This window comes from Littorina saxatilis, linkage group LG11, assembly GCF_037325665.1.
Source record: "Littorina saxatilis isolate snail1 linkage group LG11, US_GU_Lsax_2.0, whole genome shotgun sequence".
Lineage (NCBI taxonomy): Eukaryota > Metazoa > Mollusca > Gastropoda > Littorinimorpha > Littorinidae > Littorina > Littorina saxatilis.
The window spans coordinates 20,845,894-20,869,207 of NC_090255.1; the positions used below are offsets into that span (position 1 = coordinate 20,845,894).

Below are 23,314 nucleotides of genomic sequence, written 5' to 3' on the forward strand. Positions count from 1 at the left end.
GGGCGGGGGGGGGGGGGGGGGGGGGATCCGTCCGAGGGTTCGGTTTCTGAACCGATACACTTTTGATATCTCTTTTATTAATCAATTCATTTATTGATTGATTGATCCATTTGTAGTTTTTCGTTCCCCGCCGTCTGGTTATTGAATTAAATTGTTAGTGCTTTCGTGTGGCGATGCAGAAAAAGAAGTTGACTGAATGTAAAGTGTCAATTAAAACTGCGACACATTTCTTTTTATGTCTCAAATCATTAACTGCAGATAAACTGCGCACATTCGTCAAACCGCCAAGGTCTTTTACATCGTTAAACTAATTGAAACACTTGCGTCAGTGTACGCACAATCGTAGTATCGTTTAAAAGATTTCCACCCAAGATAACGACCAATAAAACAGTATAAAAAAGAAACAGCGTTTCTTTCCTTCAGAGAACCTGCTGATTGCAACACAGAACCTTGTTTCTCACCGTACAAAGGAGAGAGTCTTCCAAGTTTTCGAGTCTACACGAGGAGAAGAGAACGGAAGAGAGCAAGGATGAAGGTGGCTGTACTCCTCGGGCTGTGTGTCCTGGTCCTCATCGTCGCAGCTTGCGACAGCAAGCCTGCTGGTAAGGAGTGTGTGTGTGTTAATGTGTGTGCGGGGGGTGGGGGTAGTGTGTGTGTTAATGTGTGTAGGAAATATCAAATCGGATAACAATTTAAGCCTTAAATGTAAAACAAAAAGATAAATAAGGGCTAGGTCTAAAAAGGACTGAGAAACAAAACCTTAAAAAACAACAGGACAAAATAGGCAAAGAACCGATCATTTTGCAGACAATGTCCTTTGTCTTCTACTGTCAGCGCAGTCATCGTGTGATTACTGTGTGCACTTCTGGTACTATAACATATCCTCAGGGGAGTTGGTGCCACACATGAAGCAGTACCACGAAATTTCGCAGCTTCATTTGTACCCCTCTTCTGTTGACAAATAGATATAAAAGTGCTACCTGCCCAATTGACTAAATGTAAAAATCATTACGCATAAAGTCTCAAAGCAAATAACTAAGAACAGATTTAAGAACGGATTTTGCAGACACAAAAAAATTGACTAAGTACAGATTTCGAAGTCCTTTCTGTGTGCACATCTGGCACTATTTCATGTTCTCAGGGGAGTTGGTGCCACAGATGAAGCAGTACCAAGTGCTTTCCTCCGGGATAGAACGCATCGTCGAGAATGTTCTCCTTTTTTTTTCATCTGATCAGAAGATATTCCCCTCTTGTTTTTCTAAGCAGAAGATTTTGTAGCTTCATTCTTTCCTCTTTTCTGTTGACCTGCACGCCTTTTTGCAAGTGAAATCTCCAGCCTTTGCTTGTAAGGAGAAGATTGGTTTTTTTTCGTGATGATCTCTTCGACGAGCTTGTGATTGTGCGTTGCAGGAACATCAGCAGCAGGTAAGCTTACATTTGCTGCTGACACCAAGCAATCATAATGACCAGAATCTCCATGTCCAGTGTACAAATCAACGATGGGGGTGACGTTGGCAAATTTATTTCAGCTTCAAGAATGCTATTGATTAGTTCTTGTTCTATCTCTGGTCTTAATGTAGAAGGTCTTCCTGTGAACTTTACTTCTTCTTTTGCAAATTTGTTTTTTTCCTTCTAAATGACTTTTAAGAGTTGTGACAGTAACACCATATGCTCTTGATGCGCACCACAAACCCATATCTCCGTTTTTCACTGCCGACAAAGCGCAGCCCATTTCTTCTGGTAACCACCGCCGTTCGGGTCACATAATACTGTCAAACAAATCAATCAATCATTCAATAAAACTTATAGAAGGGAAAAACACAACAAAACCGAAAAGAGAATTGAATACGTGATGAGGGTAAGATGGAACAGAATGCGGCAAAGCTGGAACACTGTTCCATGTTTGCCTCTCTTATGTGTTCCATCATTGCCGCATGGCACCTGCATGGATTTCGCGTTTTTCTGTTGGATACACGTGACGTTTCAAATCTTTTTTTCCGTTCAAGTTATTGCAAATCTATGAAGGTTTATCACAGCAATCAACATTTTACGTGAACGTATACAGATAAAGAGTAATAATACGAATTGTAGACAGTAGAAATAAAAAGAAGAAGGAAAAAAAGTTTTAAAAACGTACCATTTTTTTTGTTTTGCCGCGGTAGTCATTTTTCTTGCTGGAATAATATCAAGGAATGTCACTAGACATTTCTGCAAAACAATTGTTCATGAATTGTTTCCCGTTGATCGCATATTGAGGTGTTCCAAGTTGGCCGACTGTTCCAGGATTGGCGACTTTCCCTTACGTATGTATGTGTGTTTACGTTTCAAAACAGAGGTGGTTGACAGATTTAGCCTACTCTTCTTTGAGACTCATGTCATGCGTCTTTGTTTCAACAGACTTTGAATTGAAATAAGACACCTGCTTAAATAAAGCTAACTTTCTTCCTATATTTTTTATTTTGACTATTTAAGCTTATGAAAGAGATTTGTGCAACAGGATTTGTGATATGCATGTCTATAATTAGTAAATGGAACAGATAGATTGCCTTAAAAAAAACTTTGAAGCATGCTTGCGTGTTAATAGACATGTGTGTGCAGTTTAGAAAAAGAAAAAGAAAGAACAAAAAACGTTTATTTTGTACATATACGATTAGGCATTAGTGGTGAGATACGAGAAGGTTATTGACTAAACTGGATTGATGTGTGATTTTTTTAAAGGAAATAAAGGATTTCATAACTAGCGATAACGGGTTTGAAGCAAATCCGACAAGACAAAGTTGTGCTTATTTCTTCCGTATTTTGTTCACAAAAACAAGCTGTAGTACTATGCACTCCAAACGTCAACATGTTACTAAATTATAGCATTTTGAAATGTTTGTAATTTGTTGTTGTTGCATTATATTAAAAAAAAAGAACTTGAAAAGAAATCAAGGATTGATTTTGTTTAGGTGAGACAAGACTTTCTATCGGCGTTCTATTGTTTGTTGAAGCTGTCACACTTTTGACTAAAATACATTTTCTTCTTTAAAATAAATCCCCTTATATTTTTATAGCATGACTAATAATAATAATTTAAAAAATAATAATGATGCATACTATTTGTAAAGCGCGTGTATCCAGAGTTTAAACCCTGCTCAAAGCGCTGTACAATCATTAGTAACTTAAACGAGTACTGACCTTGGGAAGACGAAGTTTGAGTGGAATTCCATGAATGTAGTTTACCGGAACGGAAGGATATGTGAGAGAGCGCATGTCCGGAAGAGCCAGATTTTAACGCACAGATCATCTAGTTTGTTGTAAAAAAGAATTAACAACTGATGATCTGAAATTTAACAGGTTTGGAAAAACATTTTCATATATTCTTGGGCGGGTAACTTAGGTTAGGGAAGGGCACATATCCTTCCGTTCCGGTAAACTACATTCATGGAATTCCACTCAAACTTCGTCTTCCCAAGGTCAGTACTCGTTTAAGTTACTAATTCCATTTCACGTAGTTTAGCCGAAACTACAGGAAATGTGAGACTTCAAAGTATGTTTTTAGTGCATTATGCCTCTTTTATTTTCAACATTTTCCAGTGCATTATCTATGCCTGGGTTTTAAGTGCATTATCTATGCATCTTTGATTATTCAAAAACATGTTTCAGTGCATTATCTATGCATTGTTTCAGTTATGAAGACTTTCGCCACAGTGAAAATAATAGTCTTACTGCTTTCCTAGCAGTCTATCATTGTCTTCTTCAGTGAAGTGCCTACTTGTAGTTCTTACAACTTGACCTGCCCATGAATTTCCACATGGTACTCTGAACTTTTTGGCTTTCTGCTCTTTGCGAATCATCGACTATTGGTCGATTGTAAAATCGCTGGAAAGTTTTGGCATTCGACCAGCCTGCTGATTTTAATATGTCATCAATACATACACCAGTTTTTAACATAGCTGATGAGGAAGCACTTCTAAAGCTATGAGCAGTGAACCCTTGGACACCAGCTGACCCCAAAACCTCTTTCATCCAGCGAGCTATCGAATCCTTCGATGCTGGCCCATGTGGCCGTCCATAACACAAAATAAGTTTGTCACAGTCTCCACGAACCACTGCAGTCCTTGCAATTTATTCTTTTAAACAGCTTACAACACAAAGTTGTTTTTCCTCCTCATACTTTTGGAGGTGTATTGGTGCTTGGTGATAACCAGGTCTACTATGCTTGAGTTTATCAACTACATGAATCTTGCATGATCCCTGATTTAAAAACTGAACACATGATAGTTTCAATAAATGAATTGTCTGCACTCTCTGTGCCGAAACAATCAAAAGTAAAGCACACAATTTTAATGTTATTTCTTTCAAGGAGAGTTTGCTATTGTCCTCACTATTTCTGAAAAAATCCAATAGCACAGCCACATCCCAAGTGTTTTTTTGGCGGGACAATGGTGTTCTCAGCTGAAACACACCTCTTACAAAACGACATATCAACGGGTGTTCTCCCATTTTCTTGTTGCCATCTGTTTGTACTACAGCAGAAATAGCACTCCTGGCTGTGTTAATAGCACTGTAGCCTAATCCAAGGCTAAACAGCCCAGTCAAAAATTCCAAAACTTGCTTTACAGATGCATGAAATGGATCACAGTTCCGTTCAACACAGAAAACTTTCCACCGTGACAAGTAGCTGGAATACTGTCTGTGTGTCCTTTCCCTCCATGATGCACAGATGATGCTGCAAGCTTGTCCATGAATTCCTTGTGCTTCAACTGCATCCCTGATAACATCACTGCCATCAACTGAAGCTTGCTGTGCAGAGGATGTGGTGTCTGCGCGTGGGCCAGACGTAGAACAGTCCTCCCCTTGGGTAGCAGAAGAGGTTTCCTGACGAGGAGCCGCAATAGTTGAGGATACCAAGTTGCTGTAGGCCAGTCTGGGACTATGACAACCCCTTCTGCGTTGTCCTTCTCCAGTTTGACCAGGACCCTCTGAATCAGGCTGAATGGCGGAAAAGCATAAAAGAACCAGTTAGTCCAACTCATCTTAAATGCATCCACAGCAAACGATTCTGGATCTGGCTGCCAAGACACAAAAGTTGTCAACTGGCGATTTAGTCTTGATGCAAAAAGATCAATTTCAGGTTTTCCAACTAGCTCACAGATTCTTTTGAAAATCTGTCTGTCCAGCATCCATTCTGTATTATCATTGAATTTTCTGGACCGAGCATCAGCTTGTGTATTTAGCTTGCCAGGAATGTGAGCAACTGTCAGCCAAATATTCCTGTCTTTACACCAGATCCAGATTCGTTTTGCTACATCATTGCAATCTGCAGAATGTGAACCACCCATTTTTTCAATGTATGACACCGCACATGAGTTGTCTGTCAGCACTTTGACATGTTTACCATCAATATCCTTACTAAAGCTTTTCAGAGCATGCTCAATCGCCATCAGCTCTAGAACATTGATATTGTTGTTTCTTTCTGAAACAGACCAACGGCCACCTGTTTACTTTGGGTGGCAAACTGCACCCCAACCCAAAGTGGAGGCATCTGTTGTTATTACTATTTCAGGTTCAGATCTTTCTATGGGGAAAAAAGCTGAATCTATGTTCTGTAGCCACCAGTCTAGCTCTTCTTCAGCTTCCTTTGATATAACTACCAATGCATCAAAATCCCCTTTTTTCACTTTCAATGCTTCAACCTTAACCTTATCGAGTTGTCTATAGAACAACTGACCCCAAAGCACAGCTGGGAATGAAGCAACAAGCTGACCAATCACTTGCGCTTGCTCCCGAATGGTAATCCTTTTCCTGTTTTTTACACTTCTGCACGTATTTTTCAGTTTCTGAATTTTCTCTTCAGTCAGACAGACAGACATATTTTCTGAATCTAGCCAAAACCCCAGATACTTTATCTTTTTGAGTGGGGTAAGTTCTGACTTTTCTTCATGGATGATAAATCCAAGAGCTTCAAACAAGTGTACTGTTTCCTGAACATTCTGCAGACAACTCTCATAAATTTGTCCCTGAAGATAGCAATCATCAATGAATGATGCTGACAAAAGCCCCTTTTTCTCAGACAAGCATACACTGGTTTAACTTAGTGAAATATCTTGGGCAGTTACACAACCCGTTTGGGAAGCAGGTGTATTCATACAACTGTTCTCTCCAAATGAATTTCAAAAATTTTCTGAATTCTGGCTTGATTGAGACAGAATAATATGCATGCCTCAAGTCAACTGAAGCCATATATATATATAACACCCTTTTTTCATATAAAGCCGTATAGCTGACGTCAGATTTTCCATTTTGAAGTGCTCATACGTCACTGACTGATTAAACTCTTTCAGGTTTAGAATCATTCGATATGTTCCATCTGGTTTCATCACCAGGAATACAGGGGATATTATTTCTCCATCTTCACTTTCACATTTTTCTATTACTTTCATTTTCAGTAACTTCTGAACTTCATTGTCCATCTCAGAAAATTGATAACCCTTGATTTGAGTTGTACTTGTAGGCACTTTTCCTACTTCTAATTCTGATAAATCCCCCAGTGGAATTTCAGCCCCTGTCACCATTTTCAAAATAAACGGATCTGATGTCAGCTTTCTCCATTCTCCAATAAAATATTGTATTCTACCTGCAAAAAATGGTATCTGAACACTTTTGTTTATTGGATAGCGTACCTTACCGGTCAGGTCCGGCTGTGCATCCTCATTTATGCCGATTTGAATGTCGTGTTGTTCTGCCCTCGGAAGCTTCTCCCCCAGTAGCGTGGATAGTAACCTCTTGCTCGGCCGCGTGTCCAGCCTCGGCCTCTTCTCTGGTCGTAGTCCCAGTTTTTTGTCCTGCCTCCTCTGAATGGAAAAAACTTGTCTCCCCTTGATGACCGAGTGATTGCCATGCCAAGCTTGGACGACGAATCAATGGAGGCGAACACAGATCCCAAATCATCCCCAAACAGTTCTGTTGTTACTGGGATTTCTGAAGAAACGAGTTTCTTGTATTTCTTGTTGAATTGCGGTGCGGACATAATCGACACTCTTCTGTCCATTGACATTTCGTGAGTCGCTTTGAGAATGAGCCCCATTGAATTGGTCAGAGATTTCATTTGTTTTTTCACATCAATATTTGTTTTCCCAACACACACGTTCGCTGCACACACAAGAGCGTTCACTGCTGTAAGCAAAATGTGTTGGATTCTTTGAGTACGCAAATCTGCACTTTTCTGGTTATGGTCCATTGTGTCCCACACTTCATGGTTCACTCGAGGAACTTTTAGTTCGACGTTTTTCGGGCGCTTGTGTTCCGAAATCTTGTCTTTCATTTTTGCTTCGTTCATTTTGCCTTTTGCCATCATGTTGACTATTTTGGCTAGCTGTTCCGAAATATCATCGCCAAGCTCCTCATCAGCCTCATAATCTTGCTGAATCCCTGTCAGTGTGTCACTTTCAGCATTTTCATCACTGCGATTTTCTGTCTGATCGCCACAAGATCTCACACGAGTAAGATTTTCAATTTGGTAGTCCAAATCGTCATCAGAATTGTCCACCAAAAAAGATACGGTGCTGTCTTCTTCTCTGCGTCTTTTCTTCTTCAAAGGGGAACTACTCCGAAATTGAACACATTCTGATTCTTCGTCTTCCACAATTTCCCCTTCTTCTGCATCCCATTTCTTTAGTGCAGGCAGGATTCGTTCATTCTGCTTTTTCATGTCATCCCAATCCTTTGTCGGTAATTGTACTACCTCAGGTCGAGGTTTTTCTTTTTGTTTCACTTTTGTGATTTCAACCATGTTTTTCTGGGGTCTCTGTGAGCATGGAGGGGAAGAGTCTTCACCCTCGGAATCGGATTTGAGCAAGTTTTCTTCGCTCTCCATTCCAAATTTTTTGAAAGAACAACGCAGCAAGGTTCGCGGAATCGAAAGATGTACTTTGAGACCGAAAAATTCGATCGTAAACCAAGATGAATCACGATAAACAACCGAAAAAAGCGGAGCATCGGTTTTAGACGTGCGCTAATGGCGCCGGAAATACGGATATGGCTCTTCCGGACATGCGCTCTCTCACATTTCCTAAGTTTCGACTAAACTACGTGAAATGGAATTGGAATTGAATACACTTTATACCCTTTTCTGCTGATGCCTGTCACTGAAATTGATTTTCATTCGATTTCATTTACTTTGGTATATCCCTATTCATATGTGTTTGAAAAATCTGTACGCTCTCGTGTCTAGCGTCCTTATATGAGCTCGGTAATTCTTTTAGCTCTAAAACTATGAACAAAAAAAAGTTCGTGATATAAATAATATTGTTTGGTTTGCATGTACTTTACCAAACTGAAGGTGATAAACATAGAACAAAAATTGAAATAGGAGCATGCAGGCATATATCTATATATATATATACGACTAGTGTCTGTTTGTCTGTCTGTCTGTCTGTCTGTTCGCGATGCACGGCCAAAGTTCTCGGTGGATCTTTTTCAAATTTGGACACCGTATTCAGCTACACCCCGGACACAACCTCATCGATGAGATATTTCAACACGTGCTCTCAGCGCGCAGCGCTGTGCGCGCTGAACCGAATTTTTTTTTCTTTTTTTTTTCGGGATCCACTACCACCTCCTTATCTTCTCCAGTGTTTTCAGCCGCGATTATCTCCCTTCCTCCGTGTGGCGTCAATCCATATTCCCGTTACTACGTTACTATTTTTAGAAGGTCACTGCACGTTACTATTTTTAGAAGGTCTCCAGTGTTTTGCGCGTTTATCTCCTTTCCTTCGTGCGCCGGCGAAGCCGGCGTACACCCGGTAGAGCCGGGTCCCAGGCGCAGCCTGGTATTCGGCTCTACTTCTTCCCGGCGAAGCCGGTACCCGGCGAAGCGGGCAATCATCTAGTATATATATACCTCTAATAAACAAAGGGAAGTAAGCGCTCTGAATGCATACGCCATGTGTAACAGAGTAAGTGAGAGTTATTCGGATCCATTCTCCTGGCAACTGAGAGAATATAACAAGCATGAACAAGCAAATTTCATCCTCAATCATTTAATTATAGGTTAAAAACCCACCATAATTATTCATTATTGCAGGCAAGAGAGGGAACAGGCAAGGGAGGGGGCCAAGGAGGGACTTGCCTGATGAGGCGGCAGCAGAGGCCCGGGCTGCGGCTGAGAGTGAGGGGAGGGCCAGACAGCTCGCCATGGCACAGGCTACCCTCTTGAAGTGAGTACACTTCCTCCCTATAAACTCCTTCTCTCAATAGACCGCGATGCTCAGAAATAACTCGGAAATAAGTTTTTACATTTAGTCAATTTAGACCGAGAATCCAGACGTGGGTGGATATATATGTGTGTGTGTGTGTGTGTGTGTGTGTGTGTGTTTCTCTGTGTGTGTATGAGTGTGTGGATGTGTGTGGATGTGTGTGTCTGTGTTTGCATGTGGACGTGTTTCTCAGTGTGTGTATGTGTTTCTGTGTGTGTGTGTGTGTGTGTGTGTGTGTGTGTGTGCGTGTGTGTGTGTGAAGTTTTATGGGTTATGGAAGAGTTGATTTCCTTTGTTACTGTGGAGCCACTGAATCAAGTCTACAATGTCACGTGTACCTTGCCTCAAAGTTTCTATGTGCTAAGCAAAACAAGGGACAGCAACTCTTCCTCAACTCATAAAACCCCGACAGAGTTAAGTCCCGAATTCGTCTATCTAAGCCCTCGACGGGCATAAAACGTATCAGGTTCATACGTTGTTATTACGAAAAACACCGTTCATACTCTGACAAGGGAAACAACCACTGAATACTGTCCTCTGAATTGCAACAAGATGATTGCCTCCCATGGAGATAGGTTTCATATGTGGCATAAGACTTATAATGTGTATGTTAAGTCATTTGATTAATTGGGTTGGTTTTTTCAACAAATTGTCCCTGATTCAAACTTAAATAGACATGTACCATGAAGACCATCTTGTCAGTTCCCAAATATCTGTTGACGTTTTTACCTTGGATGACTGAGAGTATTGTTACACTCTATAACAGTTAGCATGCAAATTTGCCAAATATCTACAGCCTGCTTGCTCTTTGTGCCGAATGGACATTTGTGACCCTCCACCACGAAATGAGTCGCATGTCACCTTTGCATGATTTCATATTTTTACACTTTCCCAGAGTTTTTTGATGCTCTATCCAGTGGTGAAAACCGTTTTAGAAAAGAGCGAAAACTGTTCGAGTTATAAGCCTGTGACTAAGGTAACCCGCCTCACACTGTTACCAGACACTCTCCGGACTTATATCAAGCCTAGCGCAGAACCGCGCGAGGTGACAAGCAAGCTTTTTTTTTTTTTATAAGCGAGTGCATCTGTAGAATGTTTACACAAATTGCATCCAAAACTGGATCCATATATTTTTTTCTCCAGTTCTGCCCTCCGTCTGGCAAGAGCTCTGGGATTGGACCCTCAGGCAACCGCGGCGTTCGTCAACAACGTTCAGACAGTTATCGACCAGGCCGTCGCCCCGCCCACCACAACGCTCGCCCCGCCCCCTGAGCCAAGTACCCTGCTCGCTGCCGAGCCAACCAGCACGCCGCTTGCTGCGGTAACCCAGGAACTGATCACGGACGCTGCAGCCGCACAATCAACCACCGCGGCAACTGCAGTCACCACGGCAATGATCCCTGACGCTGCAACCACCACGGCAATGATCCCTGACGCTGCAACCACCACGGCAATGATCCCTGACGCTGCAGTCACCACGGCAATGATCCCTGACGCTGCAGTCACCACGGCAATGATCCCTGACGCTGCAACCACCACGGCAATGATCCCTGACGCTGCAACCACCACGGCAATGATCCCTGACGCTGCAACCACAACGGCAATGAGCACGGCCGCTGCAGACGGGCAACAAGTCTCCACGGTCGCTGCAGCCACGCCGGCCTAAGCCTCAAATAGGGGACACTAGTAAGAGCCGGTGTCACGAACTGAAAACTCTGCTGAACAATCCCTTTCAATGCTGTTAATACGCATGCGCCAATCTTGGACTTAAAAAATGCGACCCTTTGACCGAACGAACCAAAGGTTAGGGTTTTCAGTTCGTGACACCAGTGTGATGTGCATAAACATTTACCAACAGGGTGAAATTGCTAAAAATCACAAATCTTAGTTTTAACCGGCCAATTCGACCCAGTGCCTGGTTCTCACCCAGTTGGTAACTTTTTAGTGCACCTTGTCCCTGGTATTCCCGACATGCATGATAGCAAACGGATTGATATTGGAGCTGGTGTCTCGGATGGGTAGACAAGAAAGTCATCCCAAGTTGATACTATACCCCAAGAGATTTCCGCTTTAAATCAGCGTCTTGAGATATCAAAAGTTGATGCGCTAAATATGTACTGACAATAAATAATCACTGATATTTGTGTGTGCGTATTCTTTTGAAAGTAAATCAAAAAGTACTTCAAGTATGTAAAACAGATGAGGATGACAACACACGCACAAACGCACACTCGCACACACACACACACACACACACACACACACACACACACACACACACACACATACACACACACACACACACACACACACACACACACACAAACACACACTGGCATATATATTATATATCTATCTATACGACTTGTGTCCCGTTTGAGTGGACTTCGCCTTCAAAGGTGATTGTGGTGTTTCGGCACTCGGTTACATTTGGCGTCGTCGACAGCGATGGGACTCGACATGAAATGTTCAGGCCACTGAATCATTTTCGTGCTGTTCTCATTCCACCTGGGAGGGACCTGAGCTTGGCGGGTCCATGGTTCGGAACTTTGGGGACAAAGTTCATTCAAAGGGGGTCGAGTGAGACAGGGAGACTACCGTCGCCCTTCACAGCAGACTCTGCAGAGTTGTTCGCCTTAGAAGTTGTGGGCTTTCCTTGCATGTACCCGTAAGTTGTCCTCACTGGAAAAGTGCAAAGGTCGAATCTATTTATCGAAAAATCCACTGTCATCTATCTCTGTATATTTATATATATAGATAGATATATACGGCTTCTGTGTGTGTGTGTGTGTGTGTGTGTGTGTGTGTGTGTGTGTGTGTGTGTGTGTGTGTGTGTGTGTGTGTGTGTGTTTGTGGAGGCAACACCTGTGGATTGTAGAGTTCTGTTTGTGATGGGGTCTGGCGGCTTTTGTCTGTCTGTATGTTCTGGCATTTGAGAAGCAATAACAGATAATATAGGGCATAGAAATAAGCTCTAAAATTCGCAATCCCGTTTGACAGGACTTCGCCTTCAAAGGTGATTGTGGTGAACCGCCACGCTGTCTGTCTCTGTCTCGCGATTCACCCCGGCGAAGCCGGGTATTCCTCTAGTATATATATATGTCGTGCCGAATTCACGGAATTGCCGAATTCGCGGAATCGGCAACATATTTGCCCATTTCGCGTAATCGGCAAAACGCTGCCCATTACGTGAAATCGGCAGCGTTTTGCCGAAAATGCGGAAAGGCTTCTAAAAGTTGCCCATTTCACAAAAGCGACAGCCAGTCTGTTACTTTTTGTGTCACCAGAACATTGAATTAACATTGCTTTACCTCCCTACTATGTTTTTATGGTCTATGTTTGTCTGTGTCGAGCATAACTCCGGAAATGCACAAAAACGACACTTTTTGCAATAACTCACAATAACTGATCGATTTTTGCAATATCTATCCTTCGAGTATCTAGCTGTCTAAGTGTGATGATATCCCAGGCATTTGAGAACTCTAAAACCAAAAAGTGGCTGCCGATTTCGCAAAATGGGCAAATTTTAGAAGCCTTTACGCGTTTTCGGCAAAACGCTGCCGATTTCACGTAATGGGCAGCGTTTTGCCGATTACACGAAATGGGCAAAAATGTTGCCGATTCCGCGAATTCGGCAATTCCGTGAATTCGGCACGACATATATATATATATATATATACTAGAGGAATACCCGGCTTCGCCGGGGTGAATCGCGAGACAGAGACAGACAGCGTGGCGGTTCATCACAATCACCTTTGCAGGCGAAGTCCTGTCAAACGGGATTGAGAATTTTAGAGCTTATTTCTTAGCCCTATATTATCTGTTGTGGCTTCTCAAATGCCAGAACATACAGACAGACAAAAGCCGCTAGACCCCATCACAAACAGAACTCTACAATCCACAGGTTTTTGCCCACACACACACACACAAACACACACACAGAGAAGCCGTATATATATATATATATGTATATCTATATCTATAAATATATAGAGATAGGTGAGAGTGTATTTTTCGCGTGGCTATAAATTGATTCGACCTTTTCATTTTGACAGTAAGAACAACTTACGGGTGCAAGGGAAGCGTTCTGGACAGCGCAGTGACATTCTAAAAATAGTAACTCAGAAACGGGAATTTGGGGTGAACGGCGCGAGACAGAGACAGACAGCGTTGCGGTTCACCACAATCACCTTTGAAGGCGAAGTCCTGTCAAACGGGATTGAGAATTTTAGAGCTTATTTCTTAGCCCTATATTATCTGCTGTGGCTTCTCACATGCCAGAACATACAGACAGACAAAAGCCGCTAGACCACATCACAAACAGAACTCTACAATACACAGGTTTTTGCCCACACACACACACAAACACACACACACACACACAGAGAAGCCGTATATATATATATATATGCATATCTGTATCTATAAATATATAGAGATAGGTGAGAGTGTATTTTTCGCGTGGCTATAAATTGATTCGACCTTTTCACTTTGACAGTAAGAACAACTTACGGGTGCAAGGGAAGCGTTGTGGACAGCGCAGTGGACAGCGCAGTGACATTCTAAAAATAGTAATAGTAACTTACAAACGGGAAAGCCACACGAAGGAAGGGAGATAAACACCAAACACTGGAGAAGATAAGGAAGAGTTACTTATAATGGTGAAATGAACACAAAAACCAAAATCAGTTCAGCGCTGCGCGCTGAGAGCACGTGTTGAAATATCTCATCGATGATATTGTGTCCGGGGTGTAGCTGAATACGGTGTCCAAATTTGAAAAAGATCCACCGAGAACTTTGGTGTTGTGATGTGGTGTAGCGGCTATGGTGTGTCGGTATGGGGGCCCGGGTAGCTGAGGTGGAACCAAAATAGCTGAGGTGGAACCAAAATCGGTTCAGCGCTGCGCGCTGAGAGCACGTGTTGAAATATCTCATCGATGAGGTTGTGTCCGGGGTCTCTCTGAATAAGCCCACCAAATTTGAAGCAGATCCATCGAGAACTTTGGCCGTGCATGGCGAATACACAAATACACAGATACACAGACACACAGACACACACACAGACACAAGTCGTATATATATATAGATATATATACTAGATGAATACCCGCTTCGCCGGGTACGGCTTCGCCGGGAAGAAGTCGACCCGGCAAAGCCGGGTGTACGCCGGCCTTGCCGGCGCACAGCACGAAGGAAGGGAGATAAACGCGCAAAACACTGGAGAAGAGTAAAAATAGTATAACGGGAATATGGATTAAGCGTTGTCGACAGTGACGTTCTAAAAATAGAAACGGGAATATGGATTGACGCCACACGAAGGAAGGGAGATAAACGCTGAAAACACTGGAGCAGATAAGGAAGAGTTACTGGGAATGGATCCAGAGAAAAACCAAAATCGGTTCAGCGCTGCGCGCTGACAGCACGTGTTGAAATATCTCATCAAGCAGGTTGTGTCCGGGGTCTACCTAAATATGCCCACCAAATTTGAAACAGATCCATCGAGAACCTTGGGCGTGCATCGCGGACACACACACACACACACATACACACAGAGACAGAGACAGACACAAGTCGTATCTATATATATATACGACTTGTGTCTGTCTGTCTGTCTGTCTGTCTGTGTGTGTGTGTGTGTGTGTGTGTGTGTGTGTGTGTGTGAGTGTTCGCGATGCACGGCCAAAGTTCTCGATGGATCTGCTTCAAATTTGGTGGGCATATTCAGGTACACCCGGGACAGGACACAACCTGGTCGATATTTCAACACGTGCTCTCAGCGCGCAGCGCTGAACCGATTTTGGTTCCACCTCAGCTACCCGGGCCCCCATACCGACACACCAAAGCCAAAGTTCTCGGTGGATCTTTTTCAAATTTGGACACCGTATTCAGCTACACCCCGGACACAATATCATCGATGAGATATTTCAACACGTGCTCTCAGCGCGCAGCGCTGAATCGATTTTGGTTTTTCTGTTCATTTCACCATTCCCAGTAACTCTTCCTTATCTTCTCCATGTTTTCAGCGTTTACCTCCCTTCCTTCGTATGGTGCACTATAGTATGAGGGGGCATCTTCGGATATTCCCGGCGTTCTGTTACTATTTTTAGAAGGTCACCGCAGTGTCCAGAACGTAAATTGGACCCGTAAATTATCCTCACTGTAAAAGTGCAAAGGTCGAATCAATTTATAGCCACGCGAAAAATACACTGTCATCTATCTCTCTATATATACGGCTTCTCTGTGTTTGTGTGTGTGTGTGTGTGTGTGTGTCTCTCTATACTTCTTGCCGGCGAAGCCGGCTACCCGGCGAAGCGGGTATTCATCTAGTATATGTGACCCTCCACCACGGAATGAGTCGCATGTCACCTTTGCATGATTTTCATATTTTTACATTTTCCTAAAGAGTTTTGTATGCTCTATCCAGTGGTGAAAACCGTTTTGGAAAAGAGCGAAAACTGTTTGAGTTATAAGCCTGTGACTAAGGTGACCCTCACGCTGTTACCATACACTCTCCGGACTTATATCAAGCCTAGCGCAGAACCGCGCGAGGTGACATGCGACTCATTTCGTGGTGGAGGGTCACATATATGTATAGATACTAGATGAATACCCGCTTCGCCGGGTACGGCTTCGCCGGAAAGAAGTAGGGACCGGCTTTGCCGGGTGTACGCCGGCAAAGCCGGCGCACCCGGTACGAAGAAAGGGAGATAAACGCGCAAAACACTGGAGAAGATAAGGAAGAGTAATACCCGGCTTCACCAGGACAGTGACCTTCTAAAAATAGTAACGGGAATATGGATTGAGCGTTGTCGACAGTGACCTTCTAAAAAAAGTAACGGGAATATGGATTGACGCCATACGAAGGAAGGGAGATAAACGCAAAACACTGGAGAAGATAAGGAAGAGTTACTGGGAAGGGATCTGGGAAGATGAACAGAAAAACCAAAATCGGTTCAGCGCTGTGCGCTGAGAGCACGTGTTGAAAATTCTTATCGACCAGGTTGTGTCCGGGGTCTACCTGAATATGCCCACCAAATTTGAAGCAGATCCATCGAGAACTTTGGCCGTGCATCGCGAACACACACACACACACACACACACACACAGAGAGAGACAGACACAAGCCGTATATATGTTACAGGCAATCCGTGAAGTTAGGAAATTCGCGTATTTCCTGATTCATTTAGGAAATACATGTTTTTCCTAAACAGCTTAGGAAATACATGAATTTCCTAAAAGAGTTGGGAAATTCACGTATTTCCTAAAATAAAACGCCAACAATTACATGGATTTCCTAATCTATAAATACACCCAAACGATGCACGAAAATTGTAAAGAAATGAGAAATAGTCCCTTTCGTTTTGCTACATTTATTCAATTATTATTTAATAAAACGGGGAAACTGTTTAAAAAATGCACTTATTCACAAAATTGTACTACTCTCTATCATATGAACATATTGGACTAAAACAATTAGCATAATCAAAGTAAACTTTTTAGCACATAAACACCTCATGTCCCTAATAGGCTGTAGTTCCTGTGGGACAAACATTTTAAGAATCATCATCGGATGAGACGAAAAACCGAGGTCCCTTCGTGTACACTACATTGGGGTGTGCACGTTAAGCTCTACAATTCTCAATCCCGTTTGAGAGGACTTCGCCTTCAAAGGTGATTGTGGTGAACCGCCAAGCTGTCTATCTCTGTCTTGCGATTCACCCCGGCGAAGCCGGGTATTCCTCTAGTATATAGATATATATATTTGTGATGTTTTATATACATACATATATATATGTATGTATATACATACATATATATACATACATATATATATGTATGTATATAGTATGTGCGTCCCGGCGTATTAAATGTTTGTATGAGGGACAGCTTGTAAGATTAGGCTTTTCCTAAAACCTTTATCCTTTTGTAATAAAGTTCAGTTTCAGTTTCGGTTTCAGTTGTTCTCTCTCTCTCTCTCTCTCTCTCCCTCTCTCTCTCTCTCTCTCTTGTGGTGGGAACGTGGGGATGTGTGGTTGAGGATGGAGGGACTGAGGGGGGGGGGGGGTATATGTCCTGGCAGGGACCTATATTTAGGTCTATGGTCCTGGTAACCTCTCAACAATTCGCACAGCATGTATGAAGTCGATATGTATCCGCCATCGTCGCCCGAAACTGATGTGTCGCACTCAGCCTGGTTTTGTCATGAGCATGTCGTAAGAGGCGACTAACGGATTCTGTTTCTTCTTTTACCCTTGTTAAGTGTTTCTTGTATAGAATATAGTCAATGTTTGTAAAGATTTTAGTCAAGCAGTATGTAAGAAATGTTAAGTCCTTTGTACTGGAAACTTGCATTCTCCCAGTAAGGTTATATATTGTACTATACTTGCAAGCCCCTGGAGCAATTTTTTTATTAGTGCTTTTGTGAACAAGAAACAATTGACAAGTGGCTCTATCCCATCTCCCCCCCTTTCCCCGTCGCGATATAACCTTCGTGGTTGAAAACGACGTTAAACACCAAATAAAGAAAGAAAGAAAGAAAGCAGGATCTAAAATCTCTCTTTCTCTCTCTCATTTTCACCGTCCCCAGATATCAGATGATAACCAGAAAGGTGAGAATTAACGCATCATGCACATAGTCAAGAGAATATATCTTATCCAGATAGGCGTCCGCCCCGTGATCGGGAGGTTGTGGGTTCGAACCCCGGCCGGGTCATACCTAAGACTTTAAAATTGTCAATCTAGCTGGCGTCTGACATTATGGGGTTGGTGCTAGGACTGGTTGGTCCAGTGTCAGAATAATGTGACTGGGTGAGACATGAAGCCTGTGCTGCGACTTCTGTCTTGTGTGTGGCGCACGTTATATGTCAAAACAGCACCGCCCTGATATGGCCCTTCGTGGTCGGCTGGGCGTTAAGCAAACAAACAAACAAACAAACTTATCCAGATATCATTTTAATAGCAGTCTTATGTTAGGTGCCAGCATAACATTTCGAAGCTTTCTAGGGAAAAAAAGAGGGACAAGAAAGAATTTGTATTTTAATAGTCCGTACAGTCATGAAAACAACCCTGCTTACCTTCATTAAAACACACACACAAACTCACACACACTATTAGTTTCTTCTTATTTGTCTTCTTCTCAAGTTCTTCTTCATTTAATTATTTATTTTTTTAATTAAAGATTCTAAATCTTTTAGAATGGTGTTTCTGCGAAGAAGGAATATTGTCCAGAAGATCATCCTTAGTGATGGTACATTTGAGTTTTGTTTGCGTCACGTGAATCATTGCACGAAATAATCGCCGAGGACTTCTCCTTCGATCGGTTCTGAGGGAGTCTTCATTATTTTATTTTTTCAGCAAAAGGAACATTCTCGCGGTTAGTGATTTTAGCGTACCCGGCACAACAGACTCAGTTTCTGAGCAAGATTAAATAAAAATGTGACTCAGAATTCCAATTCTCATCCGTCAGAATGTTTATGTGACTGTAACAAGTGTTTGCTGTCGTACAGTCCAGTAAGACAGCGAACACTTGTTACAGTCACAGAAACATTTTTATAAGACTAACGTTTTATTTACACGTTTTTGGATAACATATTCTGATGCTGCCTATGTGCTCTGATGGATTGGATTGGATTGGATAAGATTTATAGTCCAGTCAGGTTACCCTCATGGAAATTCGGGCTGCTTTCTCCCTGGGGAAAGCGAGCTGCCATACATACGGCGCTACCCATATTTTTTTTTCCTGCATGCGTGTATTCATGTTACCTGAGACTTAATGCCGTGTGAGATGGATTTTTTTTACTTAATTCCAAGTCCCACGGGTATTTGATGGACATTTTTATCTATGCCTATACAATTTTGCCAGGAAAGACCCTTTTGTCAATCGTGGGATCTTTAACGTGCACACCCCAATGTAGTGTACACGAAGGGACCTCGGTTTTTCGTCTCATCCGAAAGACTAGCACTTGAACCCACCACCTAGGTTAGGAAAGGGGGAAGAAAATTGCGGCCTGACCCAGGCCTGAACACGCAACCTCTCGCTTCCGAGCGCAAGTGCGTTACCACTCGGCCACCCAGTCCCGTAGATGACATTGTGATGTCTTTCTCTTCTTCTTCTTCAGCGTTCCAGAAATTCTGGTGATGTGTGAGCTCGTTTGCCCATTTGGGTTCCCCACACTATACTCTGAGAGCATAGTCAGCTTCACTCCGCTTTTGTTGGGTAGGCATGCTGGGTATTTTCGTGTTTCCATAACCCACCATGCCGAACTCCGACATGGATGACAGGATCTTTTCCGTGCGCACTTGGTCTTGTGCTTGCGTGTACACACGAAGGGGGTTAAGTCACTATAGCAGGTCTGCACATAAGTTGACCTGGGAGATCGGGAAAATCTCCACTCTTAACCCACCAGGCGACAGCGACCGGGATTCGAACTCACGACCTCCTGATTAGGAGGCCGACGTCTTACCACCACGCCACAGCGCCCGTCAAGTCTTTCTCTGAAACATGGTCCGCCGTATCGAAGCAGACAAGCATGCTAGCCTATACAAGATTACCTGCTATTCAGACTCGGTCGTGTGACACAGTTTTTTTAAATTTTTTAATCCACATGAGATTACGTAGATTTTCTAACGAAGCCGCCATGATTATAGACTGGGTGGCCGAGTGGTAACGCACTTGCGCTCGGAAGCAAGAGGTTGCGAGTTCGACCCTGGGTCAGGGCGTTAGCAATTTTCTCCCCCCCTTTCCTAACCTAGGTGGTGGGTTCAAGTGCTAGTCTTTCGGATGAGACGAAAAACCGAGGTCCCTTCGTGTACACTACATTGGGGTGTGCACGTTAAAGATCCCACGATTGACGAAAGGGTCTTTCCTGGCAAAATTGTATAGGCATAGATAAAAATGTCCACCAAAATACCCGTGTGACTTGGAATAATAGGCCGTGAAAAGTAGGATATGCGCCGAAATGGCTGCGATCTGCTGGCCGATGTGAATGCGTGATGTATTGTGTAAAAAAATTCCATCTCACACGGCATAAATAAATCCCTGCGCCTTGAATATGTGCGCGATATAAAGTGCATTAAAAAATAATATATATATAAAAAAAAAAATCCCTGCGCTTAGAACGGTACCCACGGAATACGCGCGATTTTAGCCGCATATTGATTGATTGATTGATCGTCATGCACCTCAGCAATACTGAGTATATAAGCAATGCTCTTAACACGCACGACAACTGATAAGAGACGATCTCTCTGCATTTCAGCGTACGTAAATTGACATGACATACAAAACAAATTCTTGGTTCACCTGGGCAAGAAAACATTATTTCTTTTCTTACCTGTAATGTAGGCTGCGCAGTCTGATTTTTAACAACTGATATAAAAAAACACAGGTTCTACCTGACATGCGAGAAACCGAATACCGACAATAACTTACTTCGATTTTTTTCATTAAAAAACCCAAACAAACAAAACCGGGCCCCCACGATTTTTTTCGCAGTTCTGAGAGCGACTTATTTAGCGTCTCAACCAATAGAAATGCTGGGTTGGTATCGACGTTGGCAGTCTAAAATCATCACTGAGACTTCGTGGCTGACTCGGACCGGTGTGGCTCTAGCTGAGCAGAACAGCTACAGACACAGGTAGATCAGTTTCTGGCACAGTGGAAATTCCCGTTGAAGACACCCCCCCCCCCCACCTAAAAAACAAAACAAAACACCCCATAAACAATCAAAATGCTCTTGCTTTTTACATTTAGTCAAGATTTGACGAAATATTTTAACATAGAGGGGGAATCGAGACGAGGGTCGTGGTGTATGTGTGTGTGTGTGTGTGTGTGTGTGTGTGTGTGTGTGTGTGTGTGTGTGTGTGTGTGTGTGTGTGTGTGTGTGTGTGCGTGTGTGTGTGTAGAGCGATTCAGACTAAACTACTGGACCGATCTTTATGAAATTTGACATGAGAGTTCCTGGGAATGATATCACCGGATGTTTTTTTTAAATTATTTGGATAAATACCTTTGATGACGTCATATCCGGCTTTTTGTAAAAGTTGAGGCGGCACTGTCACACCCTCATTTTTCAATCAAATTGATTGAAATGTTGGCAAAGCAATCTTCGACGAAGGCCGGACTTTGGTATTGCATTTCAGCTTGGTGGCTTAAAAACTAATGAATGAGATTGGTCATTAAAAATCGGAAACTTGTAATTAAAATTATTTTTTTATTAAACGATCCAAAACAAATTCCTCTTATTCTTTGTCATTTTCTGATTCCAAAAACATATACATATGTTATATTTGGATTACAAACAAGCTCTGAAAATTAAAAATATGAAAATTATGATTAAAATTAATTTTTCGAAATCGATTTAAAAACAATTTCATCTTATTCCTTGTCGGTCCCTGATTCCAAAAACATATAGATATGATATGTTTGGATTAAAAACAAACTCAGTAAGCTAAAAAGAATAGACATACAGAAAAGCGTGTTATCCTGCTCAGCGCGACCACTACCGCACTATTCTGGCTTGTCGATTTCACTGCCTTTGCCACGAACTGGGTGGACTGACGAAACTACGAGTATGCAGTCTTGGTGAAAAAAGCAGTGCGTTCAGTTTCATCCTGTGAGTTCGACAGCTTGACTAAATGTCGTTATTTCGCCTTACGCGACTTGTTTAGATTTTCTGTCACTGATCTTTGTAAAGTTACCTCTATTTCAAACATATTTTCTCACATTGTTGAAGGTCTTAAAAGGGGGGGGGGGGGGGGGTTTACAAAACTGGCAAATACAGAGATTTAACTTTTAAGCATAGTTAGCAGGGATCGCATAACTTTCAACCTCTGAAGGGAATCTTTTTTTTTACATTTAGTCAAGTTTTGACTAAATGTTTTAACATAGAGGGGGAATCGAGACGAGGGTCGTGGTGTGTGTGTGTGTGGTGTGTGTGTGTGTGTGTGTGTGTGTGTGTGTGTGTGTGTGTGTGTGTGTGTGTGTGTGTGTGTTCGTGTGCGTGTGTGTGTGTGTGCGTGTGTGTGTGTAGAGCGAATCAGAGTAAACTACTGGACCGATCTTTATGAAATTTTACATGAGAGTTTCTGGGTATGATATCCCCAGATGTTTTTTTCATTTTTTCGATAAATGTCTTTTATGACGTCATATCCGGCTTTTTGTAAAAGTTGAGGTGGCACTGTCACACCCTCAATTTTCAATCAAATTGATTGAAATTTTGGCCAAGCAATCTTCGACGAAGGCCGGACTTCGGTATTGCATTTCAGCATGGAGGCTTACAAATTAATTAATGACTTTGGTCATTAAAAATCTGAAAATTGTAATTAAAATTATTTTTTTATAAAACGATCCAAAATTACTTTTATTTTATTCTTCATCGTGTTCTGATTCCAAAAACATATACATATATGGTATATTCGGATTAAAACAAGCTCTGAAAATTAAAAATATAAAAATTATGATTGAAATTAAATTTCTGAAATCGTTTTAAAAACAATTTCATCTTATTCCTTGTCGGTTCCTGATTCCAAAAACATATAGATATAATATGTTTGGATTAAAAACACGCTCAGAAAGTTAAAACGAAGAGAGGTACAGTAAAGCGTGCTATGAAGCACAGCGCAACCGCTACCGCGCCAAACAGGCTCGTCACTTTCACTGCCTTTTGCACTAGCGGCGGACTACGTTCAGTTGCATTCTGTGAGTTCCATAGCTATGACTAAATGTAGTAATTTCGCCTTACGCGACTTGTTTCTTTTTGCAGGGTAACTGTTTTTCAGAACAATAGACTTAATCATTGAAATGCTGTTTAATTTATGTGCACTGGCAAGAACAACAAAGTAAATTAAGGTACCATGACATCGACCCTGTTGTATTCTGCTGACCCTGAAAAAGAAAGAAAGGCAGATTTGCAGACACTAGGACATTCCTTTCTCCATACCCACAGGTAAAATGAAGCGTGCACCTTCCATACCCCCCCCCCCCCCCCCCACCGAAAAAAAAAGAAAACATGGTTGGGGGGGGGGGGGGGGGTGGGGATGTTAGTAAACGGTGCAGACAAACATGCTACATTGTG

The 23,314-nt window shown here is 42.3% G+C and overlaps 1 protein-coding gene across 1 annotated transcript; it reads left to right on the forward strand.

Moving 5' to 3' along the window:
• Positions 1–413: 413 nt before the first annotated feature.
• Positions 414–11,379, forward strand: LOC138979984 (antifreeze protein Maxi-like). The gene is made up of 3 exons (XM_070352750.1): positions 414–602; positions 9,068–9,200; positions 10,383–11,379. Exons 1-3 carry the CDS (start codon positions 530–532, stop codon positions 10,903–10,905), a joined length of 729 nt encoding a protein of 242 aa, XP_070208851.1. The 5' UTR covers positions 414–529; the 3' UTR covers positions 10,906–11,379.
• The last annotated feature ends 11,935 nt before the right edge of the window (positions 11,380–23,314 follow it).